A 20,153-nucleotide genomic window follows, 5' to 3' on the forward strand; every position below is an offset into this window, starting at 1 on the left:
CCTACGACTAAAGAGGAGGTTTGATGGTAACCCCACCTACTCAGATTGGAGACCCCATGAACTAGGTTCAAAGGGACAACTAAATCAAGCTGAATCTGCTACAAGCACTAAGAGACTATTGTCTTTTTCCAGTTCCTAAAATGATGTAAAGTGCTTCCTATACGTTAGAAGTTAAGCATACGATTTTAATAATTTGAAATGTAGCTTTGTAAAATATTTAAAATAATTACAGGATATTTCTTTAAATACAAGCAGCTATTAAAAATCACCTTGTGAGTGTGAAATGGGGCCGTTTCAAGGAGAATATATGAGGCTATACTCTCTAAGTTCACTCATGATTAACCTGGCATGTTCAAGGCCACAATGAACACTAGAGAAACTCGTTCTACGAGAAAATAAAACTGTGTTATACCTGCTGTCTAAGTTTACATACAAATCCAAATGGTTCAAGACATCGTGTACACTCGACAGGTATAACAGTGAGTCGATTCAAGGTTGAAAAACCCCACCAACTCAGATACAGTTAGTTTTCGTATATACTCTCGAAGGTCTGTCTAGTCTAGCTAGTAGTGTCAGTCTATCGGGTTAGTTATGTCATCATATGTTTAGACTTATTTCTATTCATGTGGGGGATTGTTAGAACTGAATTTTTCAGAAATAAGTTTCAGAAAAATTGCAGGTTTTGGACAGTGACTTTCCGACGACTTTTCTCGAGTCGATAGTGCAATGTAAAGCTTGTCACGAGTACTACAAGATGGTATGCCCATACGTCCAAAACGGACTTGATTTGAATGAGAAATAAGAGTGTGAAGTGAGCTACTTGAGATGGTTTAGGAAATATCCTACATCGGAAATATGATTGATTTTTCACTCATATCTATTTAGTTTCACATGATTGTCAAAAAAAAAAAATTAGTTTCACACTTTTCTAGTTTCAAAAGTGTGTAGAAGGAAGAGGGAAGGTTCCCGCACGCGCAAAAACAAATTGGGCCACGCGCAGGCACGGGGCGCGGGCCATGGGCCATGGGTTTTTTGGACAGCTTTAGGCCCATTTAATTTTATGGAAATACTTGCTGTGAACTCCAAGAACCTTGGGCAGTACTCCAAGAATATTCAGTGAATATTTTCTTGAGACCTCCCTCCTTCCACTATACATATATAGAGGCACAACCTCTCATTATTTCTCACACTCAAAAACACAAAGACTCCTTCCTTTGAAGATCTCTCTCTCCCTTTCCCTTGCTTAGTCAAAGTAAGTTCTTAGTTTAGTATTCTCGAGAGTATAACGTAGATCAGTTTGCTTGAGTTCTATTACTGGTATGCTACTGTAATAGTTCAGGATCGGTTGTATCCTCAGATTCATACATCATGATTGTCCGAAAACACTTACGGCCAATTTATTGAATTAAGAAAAGAGATATCATATCTCGCCTCTGTGATTTATTTTATGCTTTATATTATGTTGTTGTAATTCATTTCTTATTTCGTTAATTTAAATATAATTCGCATCTCTTCTTAATTTGAGTTTTGTGCTCCTAACATGTAAATCAACGCTTAATGACATAGACAAAATTCTTCTGATTGCCGATTTCCTCATGGTATCAGAGCCTGAATTATTTTTTTGTGAAATAAGAACTTTTTTCACGATGATGGCTGATGGAAATGCTCCAACGAACATCGACAACCACACGGCTGAAAACCCGACAAACCCGATGAACTCCACGAACCAGGTGAACTCCACGAACCCGATGAACACCACGAACCCGACCTACGAAGTGAGATGAAAAATCTCACCCTACGATCTGACTTCGGCCGACAATCCACGTGCGGTGATCTCTCATCCTTTGTTGAAGGGAGGTAACTACAATGAATGGGCTTGTGGAATGAAGACATCCCTCTGTTCTCGCAAGAAGTTTGGGTTTCTCAATGGCTCTGTTCCCAAACCAGATGAGGGATCTCCAGATCTCAAAGACTGGTGGACAATCCAAGCTCTCCTGGTGTCTTGGATTAAGATGAAGATTGATCATGTCTTATGCTCAAATATCTCTCATCGCGATGTTGCAAAAGATCTATGGGATCATTTGCAAAAATGTTATTCGGTGAATGGACCGAAATTGATGCAAATCAAATATGACCTCGTTGGCTGCAAGCAGAGGGGACTGTCCATCGAGACTTACTACGGCAAGCTAATGAATATTTAGGATAGCATGGCTGCATTCCGTCTTTTGCGTACCTGCAAGTGTGGCAAATCTGTTTATGATCTTGAAAGGTTGTAGGAACGATATCGTGAGGAAGACAAAGTTCCACAGTTTCTGTTTCTACTTGATGATACCTTATATCACATGGTGCGGTCCACTATTCTTTCTTGAACTCTAATGCCATCGCAAGAAGACGTGTATAATATTGTTCGATAAGAGGAAGACTTACTCGAGCATGGCATCACGGCCTTGAACACTCCCACGGAGGTGAGTGCTTTTTCGGCCAACATTCGGACTCGCTCTACCTATTCTCAGCTGCGTAGTGAAGATAAGGAGAAAGGTGTGGTGTGTACACATTGCAAACGTGGTGGTCATGCGTCGGAGAACTGTTATGCTCTCATTGGATATCCTGAGTGGTGGGTGGAGCGTCTTTGCAGCCACTCAGTTTCCGGTCGTGGTCGTGGGGGAGCAATCTCCAGTGGAGGGCGTGGACGTGGCAAAGCAACTTGTCTCGCCGGTTGATCGAACGACGCAGGCCAATCATGTTGTCACTGATCATGATCGTGAGAGCGTCAATCTCACTGATGAACAATGGCGTACGATAAAATGGGTACTCAATTGTGGGCAGAATGCCATTCCCGAAATGTTATCTCGTAAGTTAACTTCTCCTTCTTGGATTATGGATACTTGTAACACCCGACAGCCACCTCCTAGTGGGCCCCATATCCAATCCCAGTCCATGGGTCCACTTTCCTTAATGGGTCTCACTTCTTCTCACTAGGCCCGTGAGCCCATCCATATCTGACGGCCGGTTTGCTATGTCCCGGAGGTTTTAAAGACTTGTTACGGTCCCTATAAATCACCACATGATTTTTCCTTGTGCTTTGTCCTCACTCGCACAGTTCCAACAGTCACTTCTGAGAAGTTCACCCATCCTGAGACTACTCCAGCATCAGCATGCTTAACTGTGGAGTTCTCTCAATACCCTTGACTTAAAAGGTAATTGCACTTTGGTGACATAAGTGGTCAAATAAATTCTTTTAAAACTCTTCACAAGGATCTGAAACCGGGGTGTCACAATTCAAACCCACTAACAGATCTCAACGTTCTCGTTGCGCACCAGGACCGTCACCCCCAATGCTGTGAGCCCACTTGACTCCACACTCATCTGGGTTCGGCTCTGATCCCACTTGTAACATCCCGAACACCACCTTCTAGTGGACCCCATATGCAATACCAGTCCATGGGTCCACTTTCCTTAATGGGCCTCATGTCCTCTCACTTGACTCGTGAGCCCATACATATCTGACGACCGTTTTGCTACGTCCGAGAGGTTTTAAAGACTTGTTATCGTCCCTACAAATCACCACATGATCTTTCCTTGTGTTTTGTCCTCACTCGCACAGTTCCGACAGTCACTTCCCAGAAGGTCACCCATCGTGAGACTACTCTAGCATAAGCACGCTTAGCTATGGTGTTAGCTCAAGACCCTTGACCGAAAAGGTAAGTGCACTTTGGTGACATAGGTGGCCAAATCAATTCTTTTAAACCTCTCCGCAAGTATCTGAAATTAGGGTGTCACAATTAGACCCCACTAACAGATCGCAACGTTCTCGTTGCACACCAAGACCGTCACCCTCGATGGTGTAAGCCCACTTGACTCCACACTCATCTGGGTTCGGCTCTGATCCCACTTGTAACATCCCGAACACCACCTCCTAGTGGGTCCCATATCCAATCCCAATCCATGGGTCCATTTTCCTTAATAGACCTCACGTCCTCTCACTAGACTCGTGAGCCCATACATATCTGACGGCCGGTTTGCTACGTCCGAGAGGTTTTAAAGACTTGTTACCGTCCCTACAAATCACCACATGATCTTTCCTTGTGTTTTGTCCTCACTCGCACAGTTCCGACAGTCACTTCCCAGAAGGTCACCCATCGTGAGACTACTCCAGCATAAGCACGCTTAGCTATGGTGTTAGCTCAAGACCCTTGACCGAAAAGGTAAGTGCACGTTGGTGACATAGGTGGCAAAATCAATTCTTTTAAACCTTTCCGCAATTCCCTGAATCGGGGTATCACAATTCACCCCCACTACCAGATTGCAATGTCCTCGTTGCGCACCAAGACCTTGCCCCCTAACGGTGTGGGTCCACTCAACTCCACACTCGTCTGGGTTTTGCTCTGATACCATTTGTAACACCCTGACCGCCACCTCCTACTGGGTCCCATATTCAATCTCAGTCCATGAGTCCACTTTCCTTAATGGGCCTTACGTCCTCTCACTAGGCCCGTGAGCCCATCCATATCTGACAGTCGGTTTGCTACGTCCGGGAGGTTTTAAAGACTTGTTACCGTTCCTACAAATCACCACATGATCTTTCCCTTTGTTTTGTCTTCAGTAGCACAGTTCCAAAGTGAACTTAACTTTTCGGTCAATGGTCCTGAGAGAACTCCACAGTCTAACTTTTCAAAGAAGGATCTATTAGAATTTTTTTTGAGTTTGGTGGCTCATTATGATCTGAAGCTTCACCAGATGGATGTGAAAACCACCTTTACGAATGGAGAGCTTGTGGAAGAAGTATATATGGATCAGCTTAAAGGTTTTGTGGCCACCGGAAATGAACATCTGGTGTGTAAACTGAAAAAAGTAAAAATATGGACTTAAACAAGCTTCCAGAAAATGGTATTTGCAGTTTAATGATACCATTACGTCATATGGGTTTGTAGACGTTATCGTTGACCGATGCGGCTACATAAAAGTTAGTGGGAGCAAGTTTGTAATTATAGTATTATATGTTGATGATATTTTGCTTGATGCGAATGATATGAGTATGCTACATGGCAAAAAGAAGTATCTGTCTAAGAACTTTGAAATAAAGATATGGCTGACGCATCTTATGTGATCGGAATATAAATAATTTAAGATAGATCAAGAGGATTGCTAAGTTTGTCTCAGATAGGATATATCAATAAGGTCTTAGAGAGATATAGAATCAGTGAATGCTCTGCTGGTAAATTCCAACTCAGAAAGGGGACAAGTTCAGTAAAATACAATGTCCAAGAAATGAATTGGAACGTAAAGAAATGGATGGAAAGAATTCCTTATGCATCAGTGGTTGGGAATTTGAACTATGTTCAAACATGTACTCGACCAGATATCAGTTTTGTTGTTGGTATGTTGGGTCGATATCAAAGTAATCCCGGAATGGACCACTAAAAGGCTGCAAAGAAGGTTCTCAGGTACTTGAAAGGAACCTTCAGATTCAAACTATGTTGGATGCCTTGATAGTAGAAAATCGATGTTTGGATATTTGTACTTGTTAGTTGGAGGAGCAATATCATGGAAAAGTGGAACGCAGTGTGTCATTGCTTCTTCCACTATGTAGGTGAAATTTGTGGCATGCTTTGAGGCCACAGTTCATTCATTGTGGCTGCGGAACTTTATTTCAGGGCTTCGGATTGTCGACAACATAGAGAAGCATATGAGAATTTACTGTGATAGTTCCACAGCTGTCTTCTTTTCAAAGAATGACAAGTACGTGAAAGGTGCTAAACACATGGAGATAAAGTACTTATCTATCAACGAAGAAATACAGAAACATAGAGTGTCTTTTGAGCATATAAAGACGGATATGATGGTTGCAGATCCGCTAACTAAGGGATTACCACCCAATGTGTTTATTGGACATGTAGAGCGTATGGGTGTTATAGATAAGACCTTGCTCTTTTGATTATAAGATGCTTATTATGTATGAGACATTATGAATTCACTTTAAGTTATGTTTCTGTTTTTTATTATGGTTTATAGATAACATAACTATTTTGAGAATTAAGGTTCTTCTCAATATTAAAGAATAATATAAAATTGGAATTGATTTGTGATACATGGAAGGGAGCATATCGTTTAATGACGTATGATCGCTATGATTCGATCAGTTTCATTTTATTTAAGTTATTAAAGGTTAAAAACTTTATAATAAAGTGCACATTAAAGTTATTAAACCATTAAAATGACACAAAGAAAAAGTGGAGAATGTAAGAATATTTTTTATTCTATGTGGTCCATGTGTATTTTGGTTTAATAATAAAAGTTCAAGTTTATATGTAACTTGAGGAAATTAGCGTTTAGTCTTCACAAGGAAAACGAAGACGATAGTAAGTGTATGGATGGTTGCATGCGTCTTGAATTTTAAAAGGTGTAGCGAGTATATGGAGAACATATGTGGCTACTTTTTCCCATGGTTTAACTGTGTTCCTAACCATCTCCTATTTTCAGAGTATGTTCTCCCTTGTTGGTTGCACCGGCTCCCTCGTCCTCCACCTACTTAGTGTGTAGCTATGTTTTGAGTTTATTTGTAATACAATTTTTTCATGCATCCTCTAAGACAAAAATTTGTACCATTATGTTAAGACGTGAACCTTTATATTCAATTATGTAACGCCCTGACCGCCACCTCTCAATAGGCCCATGTCCACTCCCAGTCAAAGGCCCACTTTCCTTAATGGGCCTCACGTCCTCTCACTAGACCCCTGAGCCCATCCATATCTGACGGTTGGTTTGCTACGTCCGAGAGGGTCTAAAGACTTGTTACCGTCCCTACAAATTACCACATGATCTTTCCCTGTGTTTTGTCCTCACTCGCATAGTTCCGACAGTCACTTCCTGGAAGGTCACCCATCCTGAGATTACTCCAGCTCAAGCACGCTTAACTCTAGAGTTCCCTCAAGACCCTTGACCGAAAAGATAAGTGCACTTTGGTGACATAGGTGGCCAAATCAATTCTTTTAAACCTCTCCGCATGTCCCTGAAACTGGGGTGTCGCAATTTGAAACAGTAATTCGTAGGTGTTTTATATTCTACGTGGTCTATGTGTCTTTCGGTTTAATAGTAAAGTTCAAGTTTATATTTGACATTGTGGATTCTAATATTAAAGACAACACCGTGATAAATCGGTTTCGATTAATGTATTAGAAATTAGGTGTATTGATAACCCTCTTCCCTTTTCTTAATTATATTATATATGTAATATATATGCATGTATATGTTATGTTTATGCATTATTAAGAGGTGCTATTACGAAACAGTACTACTCTTCAAAGGTGATTGTATCTACATGCATATATATGTGTGGTTGTTGAATTGTTACATCAACCACTACAAAAAAAAGTGATTAGCGAATACAAATAGCAACTAAATATGAAGTTGCCAAAAATAACGACTACAGGTAATTAGTCGCTACTGAGTCACTCTATAGCGACTAATTGATGTAGTCGGTACGGTGGTCGTATTTTAACGACTACGAGACGACTATTTTGTTGATGGAATTATGTAGTCGTAACTTAGTCGCTAAATTAACAACTACAATACGACCACATCAGATAGTCATATATTTGGCAACTGCACGGCGACTCATACGACGAGTCATTCCGTAGTCATCTCGTAGTTGCCAAATAGTCGCAAAATACAGTTAAATATAAACATGTTTTTCATGTGGGGGTTGGTGTACTAACTTTTATTAAGTCGTCGCCTATTAGTCACCTAGGAAAGTCTATAATAACGAATTGCAGTCATTTGTTCTCTTCATTCCGAGACAAGTGACTTTCCTTTCCAAGAAAAAAAAATCTAAATAAAAAAAAATAGTTTGGCTTTATATAATCTTATATTTTCTCCCAATATATATATATATATATATATATATATATATATATATATATNTATATATATATATATATATATATATATATATATATATCTTTATTTATTTATAATGGCGGGATATTACAATTATGGTGATAATGGCGGTAATTATCGGGGGTGGATGTAAAAGAGGTTCGATGAAGTGACAGGAAATTTTTCATCTTAATTCAAAGTGGGAGTGGACCAATTCTTATCGTTTGCAAGTAGTGAACATACAGTTCAGAATAATGGCGGTAAGTTTCCCTGTCCATGTAGTGTTTGCAAAAACAATAGATGTCTCTCGGGTAGAAGAGTTATGAGTCATCTGTTTAGTAATGGATTTATGCCAGATTATTATATTTGGTATAACCACGGAGAAGAAATCAATTTGGATATAGGAAGTAGTTACACTGATGGGACATATGATGGGAGCCATGAAGAAATGGGTAATGTAGTAGAAGATCCATATGTGGATATGGTGAATGATGCATTTCGTTATAATGTGGGTTTAATGATAAATATCATCAAAATGATAGTTATGAGAATGTGAAAGAACCGGTACAAACCCATTCGAAGAAATTTTACGACTTGTTAGAAAGTGCAAAAAATCCTTTATATGATGGTTATCGTGAAGGTCACTCGCAATTGTCATTAGCTGTTCTAGTAATGCAAAATAAGGCGGAGTTTAATATGAGTGAAAAGTTAGTGGATTCGGTTTGCGGAATTTTGACAGATTATTTACCAAAAGGAAACCAGTCTACCGGTTCACATTACGAGACAGAGAAATTGATGCGTAATCTAGGCCTCCCATATTATACAATTGATGTTTGTATTAACAATTGTATGATTTTCAGGAAAGAAGACGAAAATGAAGAGACATGTCTATTTTGTGGTTCACCAAGATGGAAGCCTAAGGAAGACCGACGGAGAACAAGAGTACCATATAGTCGTATGTGGTATCTACCTATTGCTGATAGGTTGAAGAGAATGTATCAGAGCCAAAAGAATGCATCGGCAATGAGATGGCATGCGGAGCACCAATCAAAAGAGGGAGAAATGAATCATCCTTCTGATGCAGTAGAGTGAAGATATTTCCCAGAGCTTAACCCTCGGTTTGCAGAAGAACCCCATAACATCTATCGTGGATTATGTACTGATGGGTTCAATCCATTTGGCATGTCTCGTAATCATTCGCTGTGGCCTGTGATCTTGACTCCATATAATTTACCCCCTCGTATGTGCATGAATACAGAGTACTTGTTTCTTACAATTCTGAATTCTGGGCCAAATCATCTGCGAGCTAGTCTCGATATCTTCCTACAACCTCTTATTGAGGAGTTAAAAGAGTTGTGGTCTACTGGAGTCGATGCATACGATGTGTCTTTGAATCAAAACTTTAATCTAAAAGCAGTGCTGATGTGGACGATAAGTGACTTCCCGGCGTATAGCATGTTATCAGGATGGACCACCCACGGTAAATTGTCTTGTCCCATTTGCATGGAAAGTATAAAGTCGTTTTATCTACCTAAAGGAAGGAAGACATGTTGGTTTGACTGCCACTGAAGATTCCTTCCTCATGGTCATCAATTAAGGAAGAACAAAAAATATTTCCTGAAGGGAAGAGACGCTTCTAACGACTATCCACCAAAGTCTTTAACTGGTGAGCAAGTTTATTACGAGCGTTTGAAATTTGTAAATCCACCAAAAACCAGGGACGTCGGTTGTAACGGTCATGAAAAGAAGATGCCAGACTATGGAAATGAACATAATTAGAACAAGGAAAGCATATTATGGTCGCTACTTTATTGGAAAGACCTCAATCTCTGACATAATATTGATGTGATGCATACGGAGAAGAATTTTGTGGACAACATCTTGTATACTCTTATGAGTGTGCAGGATAAATCTAAAGACAACGTCATGTCAAGATTGGACATTGAACAATTTTGTTCTCGACCACACTTACATATTGGTAGAAAGGGTAAAGCTCCATTCCCAGCATATACATTGACAAAGGAAGCCAAAACAAGTTTATTGGAATGTGTCAAGCATGCAGTGAAATTTCCAGATGGTTATTCGTCAGACTTGGCTAGTTGTGTTGATCTGATCAATGACAAATTTTCAGGAATGGAGAGTCATGATTGCCATGTTTTTATGGAGCGACTACTTCCATTTATCTTTGCAGAACTACTAGACCGGAACGTTCACCTTGCGTTATCAGGTACTATGGTTTACTTATTTAATTAATAGGTACTATATATATTTTTAAATATAATTTCCTAAGGCTTGCAATTCGAATATATTTTGCAGGGATTGGAGCATTTTTCAGGGACTTATGCTTGAGAACTTTGCAAAAAAGTCGCGTTCAAATTCTAAAACATAACATTGTTTTGATCTTATGCAACTTAGAAAAGATATTTCCACCATCATTTTTTGATGTGATGGACCACCTGCCTATATATCTCCCATATGAAGCAGAAGTGGGAGGCCCTGTCCAATATAGGTGGATGTATTCATTTGAAAGATTTTTCAAAAAGTTAAAAGGAAAAGCGAAGAACAAAATAATTGCAGCTGGATCAAGTGTTGAGTCATATATCAATGACGAGATTGCTTATTTCTCCTAGCACTACTTTGCCAATCATATACAAACAAAATCAAGGTATAATTAAATGCAAATATAGGTAAATAAAATTATAATTTATACTAAATTGAAATTACTTTTAATTATCTTCAATGAAGGCGAAGTCCCAATACATCATGTCCCTGGAGTCTCTATTATATTTACTCACGTCAGTCGTCCAAGTAGGGAAATGCATGAAGTATGGCTTTTAGAGAGAGACTATTAGTGTGCACATGCATATATTTTACAGAATTGTGACTATTTTCAACGAATTGAGAGGTATATAATATAGACTCCCAAATTACATTTTAATTATTGCAAATATATAGAATCCACAATTTTTCCTCATAAATATTATATGTATTTTATTTTTTTAGTATGTTCGAGGATTCTCTTTCTACCAAATATCCTAAATTAACCGAAAAAGAACTGTACACGAAAAGAGCTTAAAAATATCATGTGTGGGTGAAAGATTACGTAAGTATACTCGAACGCATGTATTTCTATGATCATTTATAATATTTATATGTATATATTAATGTTTGACCTTATTATATATATATATATATATATGCAGGTTATATACTAGAACGCCACAAATCCATTTCCTACTTGGGTTCAAGAGATTGTGCATGGACCTTTACACAAGGTTAAAACTTGGCCAATATACTTTACAAGAGGCTATGTGTTTCATACGAAGAATCACGGCGCTGGACGGAAGACATGTAACTATGGTGTATGTGTTAAAGGTGAAAATTACACCGATGCATCTGATGGTGCAGATTTCTATGGAAACTTAACTGATAAAGTTGTATGATCCTGTCATTGGTAGTGGTATGTTCCTCTCATTTGTAGAGGGACTCAGAAGAGTTGTGATAGTGGCGTTGTAGACGTAAACTCATCGAGAAAATACAACAAATATGAGCCATTCATTTTAGGTATGTATGACTCAAAATAATTTAGATATATCTTTAGTTAATGTAACTAACCATACTAAATTGCGATTTTGCAAACAGCATCTCAAGCAGATCAAGTTTGCTGTATTCCGTATCCATACACAAAGAAACCAAAGCGGGAGTGGCTAAGTGTTCTGAAAGTAAATCTGAGGGGAAACATTTCAGGAGAATATGAAAACAATGAACCTACTTTGTTGCAAACAGAAAATGATGATGATGTACTGATGACTACAGTTGAAGATCTCATAGTCGACAGTTTGGTAGAAGAATCTAATCCAATAAACCTTCATTATGATGTTGGAGATGCAGATCCAGAAGATGAATTGTAGTGTAATTTATCGTCTTCTGATGATGAAGAACAAGAAGACGAAGGACACTATGCATAATATGTTTAATATATGTATTATTATTTGGCAAAAGAAAATTATTGTGTTAAACAGTAACTGTATTTTTTTTCAATGTTTAATATGTTATAATTATATTACATAATTATTGTGTAATTATATTCCATAATTATTGTGTAATTATATAAATTTTATTCAGTAATTTATAAATAATTATGATGAATCAGTGTAATTTAAATTTCAAAAATTGGGTTTAAGCCCATATTAAAAATAAGTAAACCCAAACCCAAATCTAATTAAACCCAAACCCAAATCATAATTAAATTCAAACCCAAATCCTATCCTAACCCTAATCTATCCCCGACTCTCATCTCTCACACTCTCTTCTTCCTCTCGATTTTGAGTGCAAAAAACCCTAATCTATCACTCTCCACTCTCTTCTTCCTCTCAATCGGATCCAAATCCTACCATTTGCATCTATCCCCGAAACCAAAATCTAATTAAACCCAAATCCTATCCTTCGCATCTATCCCCGACTCTCATCTCTCACACTCACAAGATGCCTAATCGAGGAAGAAAGAGGAAGGTTGCTCCTACTGCTTCTCAGAGAGTCGGAGTGTCAACACCAAATCAACTGCCGCACACTCTTCCCAGACAGTACAACTTCACACCGGCGGTCCAAGCTTCTCCGACACTGCAGACTCCTGAACTAGAAGTCCCCGTTTTGCAACGACAGTCAACAACTTTTTCAGAACTCCTACACTCACCCACCGCAACCTCAAGTACACCCGACCCCTTCAGAAGAAGCCCACTACAATCCTTCGCATCCTGCAACTCTTCAGGTTGACCATCCGCCTTCTCCAGTTCAAGTCTCTCAGACTCGCAGTCATCCTTCGCATCCATCGTCTCAAGGCAATAATTTCCAAGATGAATCTCCTCCGGTGTTGCCGGAACTCCAGGAGGACATGTTGTGGGATGTAAATGTGTTGCTTGTGGTGCCAAATAGGGATAAGTTCACCACTATCCTCTCTCACATTCCCCTACCAAACACCCAATGGTATGATTTCATTGGTTTGTTATTAGGTTTTATGTCTCATTTGATATTAGTGTTTAGGTCTTGTCTATTTCGGTATTATATCCTGTTTCGTATTATATCCTTTGGATTGTAAACAATATGAATGTTTAGGTCTGTCTATTTTGGTAAACAAAATACGAAACACTATTTTGGTCTTGTCATTTGGCTTATGATATTAGTTTGGTATTAGGGGTTACGTCTCATTTGATATTAGTGTTTAGGTCTCGTCTTATTTCATATTAGTGTTTAACTTGTCTATTTTGGTATTATATCCTGTTTCGTATCTAATCCTTTGGTATTATATCCTTTGGCTTGTAATCAATATGAATGTTTATGTCTTCTCTATTTTGGTATTATATCCTTTGGTTTTGTTATTTTGAGTGTCTCCGATTATTGCAGAACTTATATACATGTTTTATTGGTTCATGTGTATGGAGGTTTGATCGTGACAAAGGATCTAAAACTTGTTCGGAAGATAACTAAAGTTCTTATAAATAAATTCGAAGCTCCTTACTACACCTGGACATGTGTGCCTCGGGAGAAACAGGAGAGATACTTCCTTGAGTTCGCGGTAAAGTTTTCTGTCCTCTAGCCTTCATATATAGCTTTAATCTTCGTATATAACTTTAATCTTCAATTATATCCTATTTACTTATCTTCTTTTCACTCACATTAGCTCCTTTCTTTTTTTTTTTTGTAGAAAACCCACACCTGGGATCCTTTGATAACTGGGACTGTTCAAGCTAATTTCCAGGCCATCTGTCAAAATTGGCTCAAAGACATGGTTGGAAATACTCTCTGGAAGACAATGAAAGATTACTGGGACACTGAAGAAGCAAAACATATTCTGATGCCCGTATGTCTGACCGTAATGGCTTCGGTCCTCATGTCCACCTCTCAAGGCCAAAGTCGTATCGACAGATTCAAGACAAAATTGTGAGATAATTATGTTGTTACACCAAAGCCACTTTTAATTTTGACCTAGCTGATGCTTAAGTTTTACTTGTTTGTTTCTTAACATTGCAGGAAGAGGAATTGGGAAGAGAGGTACGTATTGGTGAGGTTTTCATCAAGGCAAATACAAAGCCTGATGGGACATATGTTGATCGGAAGGCGGAGAAGATAGCAGAAACATATGAGAAGAATGTGCAAGAGAGGTTGTCTCAGCTCGAGGAAGATCCTTCTGTTGTCTCAGATGGTTATTCACGGCCCCGGGAGCTCACAACAAAAGAATATACAGAAATCTTTCTTCAGGTTACGTTTTATTTTTAACAATACACAATTATAGTCTTGGATTTTAATTTTTAATCCTCTAATATCTGGTTTTCTCTTACTTTGCAGTCCAATGAGAAGGATTCAAGAGGAAAACCTTATGGAGTTGGAAGCCTCCATGACTGCCTTGTCAATGGCAAGCAGAAGCAAGCAGGAGACTCTTCTACCTTTGTGGCTATGCAAGAACGGTTGAAGGAAGCTCAACGCATGATAGAGGAGCAGGCTGCTCATATGTTGAGGCATGATGCAGAAATTGCTCAGCAATCAAACTTATTGCTGGGCAGAATGACAAGATTGAGCAGTTCGACTTGGTGGAGCAGTTTCTGCGGGAATGTGATCCACGGTTCCAACAGTTCTTGAAAACCCATTCATCGAAAGAGACAACCACAAAGCCTGTTCAACAAGAAGATCCAACTTCAACTCCATAGGTTTCTCTATGTCTTACTTAATTAACTCTTTTTTTGATGAACTCAATGACAACTTTAAGTTTATGTTGTACTTTTTTTGGAAACTATAATAACTTCTTCAAGTACAATGTGTGACAACCCGTCCGTGGACCGCACTAGCCTCACTGCTAGCTCGCCCCTATAGACTGGTTTTGCAGGGCATCGATCCTAATCCATCACTGTGGATATCCAAATCCACCAGTAGGTTATTGGTGCATCAGGCATTCTTCGAACCCTGGTCCCTCACCCTTTAACAACCTTCCCACAGACAAGTTGTCACCAATTGACCTGCAGGGGGCGAGCTAGCAGTGAGGCTAGTGGGGGCCACAGACGGGTTGTCACACAATGTATTTTAGTTTTTCATATTATGTGTAGCTTTTGGTTTGCAAATTATTATCATTTTTTGGTATGGTTGACAGAGTGAAAAGGAACAAAGAGGAATTAGAGTATTCTTTATCCAATTTCTCAAAACATTAGTCGCTATAACATCGCCAAAACTTATACGACTATTTCCCGAACACATTAACCAACAGATTTGTCCAGGTTGTCTTAATCACACTATAGTCGCAAAATAGTCACTACAGTTTATGACTACATGATGACTACTCTGTGACAATACGTATATAGTCGTCAATTTGTCGCACAAGTTATACGACTATTTCCCGACCACATTAACCAACGGATTTGTCCAGGTTATCTTAATCACAATATTGTCGCAAATTAGTCACTATATTTTACGACTAAATGATGACTACTCTATGACAACATGTATATAGTCGTAAAGTAGTCGCAAAAGGGCGACTAATTTTACGACTACAACAATTAGCGACTCTCGATTCATGATTACATGACATAATCGCTAATTAGTCATAACTCTTATTATTATGACTACAAGGCGACAAATAGTGTAGTCGCTAAATAGCTGTTTTCTTGTAGTGGACGATTGTGTTCTCATAACGTGAAGAACACTACCAAACGAAATACACAACAAAAAAAATATTATTGATCTTCTTCATCAAAAATCAAGTGAAAGCAATAAGGAGTAAGGGAAGAGAAAATCAATTACTGAAGATTTAGATTCATCATCAAGCATAGTCAAACAATGGATCAAAATTAGTATTTCTTCTTCTATAAAAAAATGTTTATGGTTAAATCTAGAGAATCTTTGGGATATATAGATTTCATAAATATAGAAATCTGAATTTATATAGCCAACCGAGGAATCGATCATGGAGTGCCTTAGGAAGGTCCCAATGGTACAGAATCACATAAGGCTCGACCAACCACAGTTTAATATATATGAAACAATGTTCATAAGAATAGATGAAGACATAGAATTTGAGATTATTATAAGAGTTAGACCCTTAAAATTATGCAACAAAAATAAATAAAGAAAATACCTTTTGCAAGTAAAGCATCTACGAGTTTGTTGTCGTGATCGATTCCAGCTTCGTTTATTTGTCCCACGCCATCTGTAAACCATACATACATAGTATTATTATCACGCTTTGAGTTTTTTTTAAAATTTCATACTTAGTACTTATATATTACATTACTCAATGTAAAGTAGATTCTAAAACAAAACAAAACACAACAAGATTAGAAATACATAATTGGAAAGATGCGGGACCAAGAAATGGAGAATCTGTAAGCATCCATTCCCATGTTCTTCATAAGTTGTACATCTTCCTGCCATCACCATAACTTTCAATTAATCAAAACCTCATTTATTAACTTGATGACTAAAGTGTTGAGTCTTCACAATTAAGGAAGCTGAAGACGTTTGTAAGTGTATGGATGGTTGCGTCTTGACTTTTAACAATTGCAGCGAGTATGTGGAGAGCGTTTCTAATTACTTTGTCACATCCTTTCAAGGTTGTTCTAACCATCTCCTTGCTTCACAGTTTGTTCTTCCTCATTGGCTGCACCCTCTTCCCCGTCCAAAGCCTTCTTGATTTTTGTATTCTGTGTTTTAAGTTTTAATCAAATTTGTGAATGTTTTACAGTACTTTGATGTAACCAAGTACCAGTTTATTATATTCTTGTATTAGTAAATATACAATTTATCATGCTCGAGCCCTTTGATATAAATATAATTTACCAAAACAAAATTATAAAAAAGATCTACTCTTTTTATATTGAAAAACTGATATTAAACAATTATAGTATATGTATGATGTGATTATAAAAGTAGAAATGTTTATATTGAATAATTATGATATTTTATCAATAACATTTATAGAATTAACACTAATTTTGACAAAATTATATGAAAAGTCATTGACTTTAAGAGAAAAATAAATTTGTTTATTAAAAATAAAAGAAAGCTTACTCATGAAAAGTTAAATTTTAATAGTCAAACAAGTTTTTAAAAGCTTTTAATACTATCTCTTTGTAGTCAAACAAACATATATATCTAAAAATATATCTTTCTTTCTTTGAAATATTTATATTATATTTTATATAGAAATATATCTTCATTAATTTAATTTCCAGTTTATTACAATATTTTATTTTAAATGAATAACAAAAAAAAAGACAAAATTAAAAAGCCATAGTGAAATGTATTTTATCTTCAGTTACCATAGTGTTTGATAAAACAAGATGTATAGTGTTTCAGTTACCATATAAACTTAAAGCTGGACATTAGGGTAACCCGTTCCGATTTGAGTTGGGTATTTGGATATGTTTTTTATGCTCAGACCTAATATTAAACCTAATGATTTCCAAGTTACGATTCTATATATAATTGTAAGCTACTTTTCTTTCAACCCCACAATATCGATAACATAATCTATTTTGTTTACAACAGCCTCTTTTGTACTTTTTGTCTTCTCTCTTTCCCAACGAAATCAGGCAAGACTCCAAATTTTTCTTGTTTTTGTTACCATTATAGCGAGCATTCAATATATGGATCTATCAAATTCTTCTCACTATCTAAAACGAGCATTCAATATATATATATACTTGGATATAGATCTCTCTATTCCGCATGAAAAAATATATATCATATATTGTATTATCTTTTTCATGTATTTATTTGTAGTTTTGGTTATTTTTTCGTTTAATTATGTTAATTATTATACGTATGAAGCCATAAATCTCAAGGTGTTTCGATTTTTATCATACAAAAAGCATGTTATATATTGTTTGTTTGCAGAAATGAATATTCCTGAAGTGGCGTTTGTTATCTTGGTGCGACTTCCTTTGAAAAGCATTGCAAGATTCAGATCAGTGTGCAAAGAATGGAATGATTTGATTGATTCAGACTTCTTCCGAGATCACTTCATCTCTCGCAACTCATCTTCTTCAGTCTCGTGGTCAATCATTCAGATGCAACCTCACAAGCTGACACTTGAAATCGTGGGTCATCATGGATGCAAAACATGGGGACTTTCTCGTTCTCCGGGATCTCTCATGAGTTTCTTTGTCGAGAGAGCAATCAATAAGATACAAGTCTTGGCTTGCACCGATGGACTGGTCTTGGTTTACTTAGAAGCTGCCGATGATACTCCTATGTATTACGTTGGAAACCCTTTGTTTCAAGAGTGGTTTCGAGTCCCTCTCCCTCCTTTCCTCTCTTTGGAAGATCTTGAGAGATTACGGCTGCATGATTGTTTCAGCGACACTGGATTGGTTACGAAGATGCGGAGTGGTATCGTTGTGAGTTACAAGGTAGTGTTGGTGATGAGTCACGGTGGTACTAAACTCGGTTTTGCGATCTACTCATCTGACACAGGGAAGTGGGAAAATAGAAATGTGACTTGTCCTCTTCATCATTGCTGGTTTGGCCACCGGAAGTCGATTTCTTTGAATGGGATACTTCACTGGTTTTCAAGTCTCATCTCTTCTTTTATGGCCTATGATTTCTATGGAGGTACTGTTGATGATGGGTGTCATATCATATCTTTCCCCGATAGTGGAAACGATGATGTGTTGCGGCGTTTTAGAAGAACCTTTACACCCTCAGAAGGGTCGATTGTGTATTTCAACGAGTTCCGTGAAGATGAAAACCGCACATTACAGGTTTGGAGGCTGATGAAGTACACAGCTTGGTTTCTATGATCAAGTTGTTAGGTATCGATTATTTCCCAGTGGTGATGCATCCTTTAAACTCTGAGATCATCTACCTGTGGTATATGGACGAGAAAGGTTTGGTCTTGTTTAACTTGAGGACATTAGCATTTAGTCTTCATAAGGAAAACGAAGACGATAGCAAGTGTATGGATGGTTGCGTCTTGAGTTTTAACAGATGTAGCGAGTATATGGAGAACATATGTGGTTACTTTTTACCATGGTTTAACTGTGTTCCTAACCATCTCCTCTTTTCACAGTATGTTCTCCCTCGTTGGTTGCACCGGCTCCCTCGTCCTCCACCTACTTAGTGTGTAGCTATGTTTTGAGTTTATTACTAGTACAATTTTTCATGCATCCTCTAAGACAACACATTTGCACCATTATGTAAGGACGTGAACCTTTCTATTCAATTGAAACAGTGATAAATAGGTGTTTTATATTCTATGTGACCTATATGTCTTTCAGTTTAATAATTAAGTTCAAGTTTATATTTAACATTATGAATTCTAATATTAAAGACATGATGAATCAATTTTGATTAATATATTAGAATTTAGGTGTATTGATAACCTTCTTCCCTTCTCTTAATTATATTATATAAGTAATATATATACTTGTATATATTATGTCTATGCATTCTTAAGGGGTGCTAACACGAACCAGTACAACTCTTCAAAGTGACTGTATATACATGTATATATATGTGTGGCTGTTGAATCGTTATAGCAACGGTTGTGTTCTAATAACGTGAGAAACTTTACCAAACCAAATACACAACAGAAAAGTGATTATTGATCTTCTTTATCAAAGATCAAGTGAAAGCAATGAGTAAGGGAAGAGAAAATCAATTACCCAAGACTTGGATCCATCATCAAGCATGGTCAAGCAATGGATCAAGGTCAGTGCTTCTTCTTTTCTAAGAAAGTGTTCATAGTTGAATTAAATAAAATCTAGATGATCTTTGGGATATATAGATTTCATAAATATAGTAAATCTGAATTTATATTTGGTATCAAAGCCAAATAGATTTGTTTAATTCACTGTTAGGCGTTAATCAAACATATTGTATTTGTTTGATGGAGTGTTTAAGTTTTTCATTTATTCTGGTTATTTGTTTTTTTTTGGTGAATATTCTGGTTATTTGTTTTGCATTCATAAACGAGTGATTAAAGTACGGAATAAATGAACTGGGTAATTCTTATTGTTCGGTAATTATGAAATCATATGTTTAAGTGTGCATTTAGAGTTCTTATATCTTAATAATATCTGGGTTCTCTTCCGCTGTAATATTTTTTAATAACTGGGTAAAATTTGTGTTATGTAATATTAACACAATATAAAATAATTTAGACCCATTAAATAATTAAATATTTTTATTGTTTATATTGTATATAACTTGTTAGTTATCAGAGTGACCTTGTTATATTACATGTAGATATTGAAATTTAAAAAATTCATTAATTGATCATGATTAAAGAGATG

General features: G+C 37.1%; 1 protein-coding gene and 1 pseudogene across 3 annotated transcripts; both read left to right on the forward strand.

The window, feature by feature from the left end:
• LOC104737194 lies at positions 12,167–14,690 on the forward strand. Of its 3 annotated transcripts, none has more exons than XM_010457305.2 (5): positions 12,167–12,858; positions 13,276–13,447; positions 13,577–13,812; positions 13,903–14,130; positions 14,218–14,690. In XM_010457305.2, the coding sequence occupies exons 3-5, from the start codon at positions 13,735–13,737 to the stop codon at positions 14,506–14,508; spliced, it is 597 nt and encodes a 198-aa protein (XP_010455607.1). In that variant the 5' UTR covers positions 12,167–12,858; positions 13,276–13,447; positions 13,577–13,734; the 3' UTR covers positions 14,509–14,690. The 3 variants fall into 3 exon arrangements, with proteins under 3 accessions (XP_010455607.1, XP_010455606.1, XP_010455605.1); XM_010457304.2 differs by having other exon boundaries at positions 13,314–13,447; XM_010457303.2 differs by having other exon boundaries at positions 12,167–13,447.
• LOC104738393 lies at positions 17,757–18,979 on the forward strand (annotated as a pseudogene).

Source organism: Camelina sativa, chromosome 13, assembly GCF_000633955.1.
Source record: "Camelina sativa cultivar DH55 chromosome 13, Cs, whole genome shotgun sequence".
Classification (NCBI taxonomy): Eukaryota; Viridiplantae; Streptophyta; class Magnoliopsida; order Brassicales; family Brassicaceae; genus Camelina; species Camelina sativa.

Coding starts and splice junctions, on each gene's coding strand:
- LOC104737194 (XM_010457303.2), top strand. CDS start 13,735: ATGTCTGACCGTAATGGCTTCGGTCCTCATGTCCACCTCTCAAGGCCA. Junction 13,813..13,902: donor GACAGATTCAAGACAAAATT/GTGAGATAATTA, acceptor TTAACATTGCAG/GAAGAGGAATTGGGAAGAGA. Junction 14,131..14,217: donor ATACAGAAATCTTTCTTCAG/GTTACGTTTTAT, acceptor CTTACTTTGCAG/TCCAATGAGAAGGATTCAAG.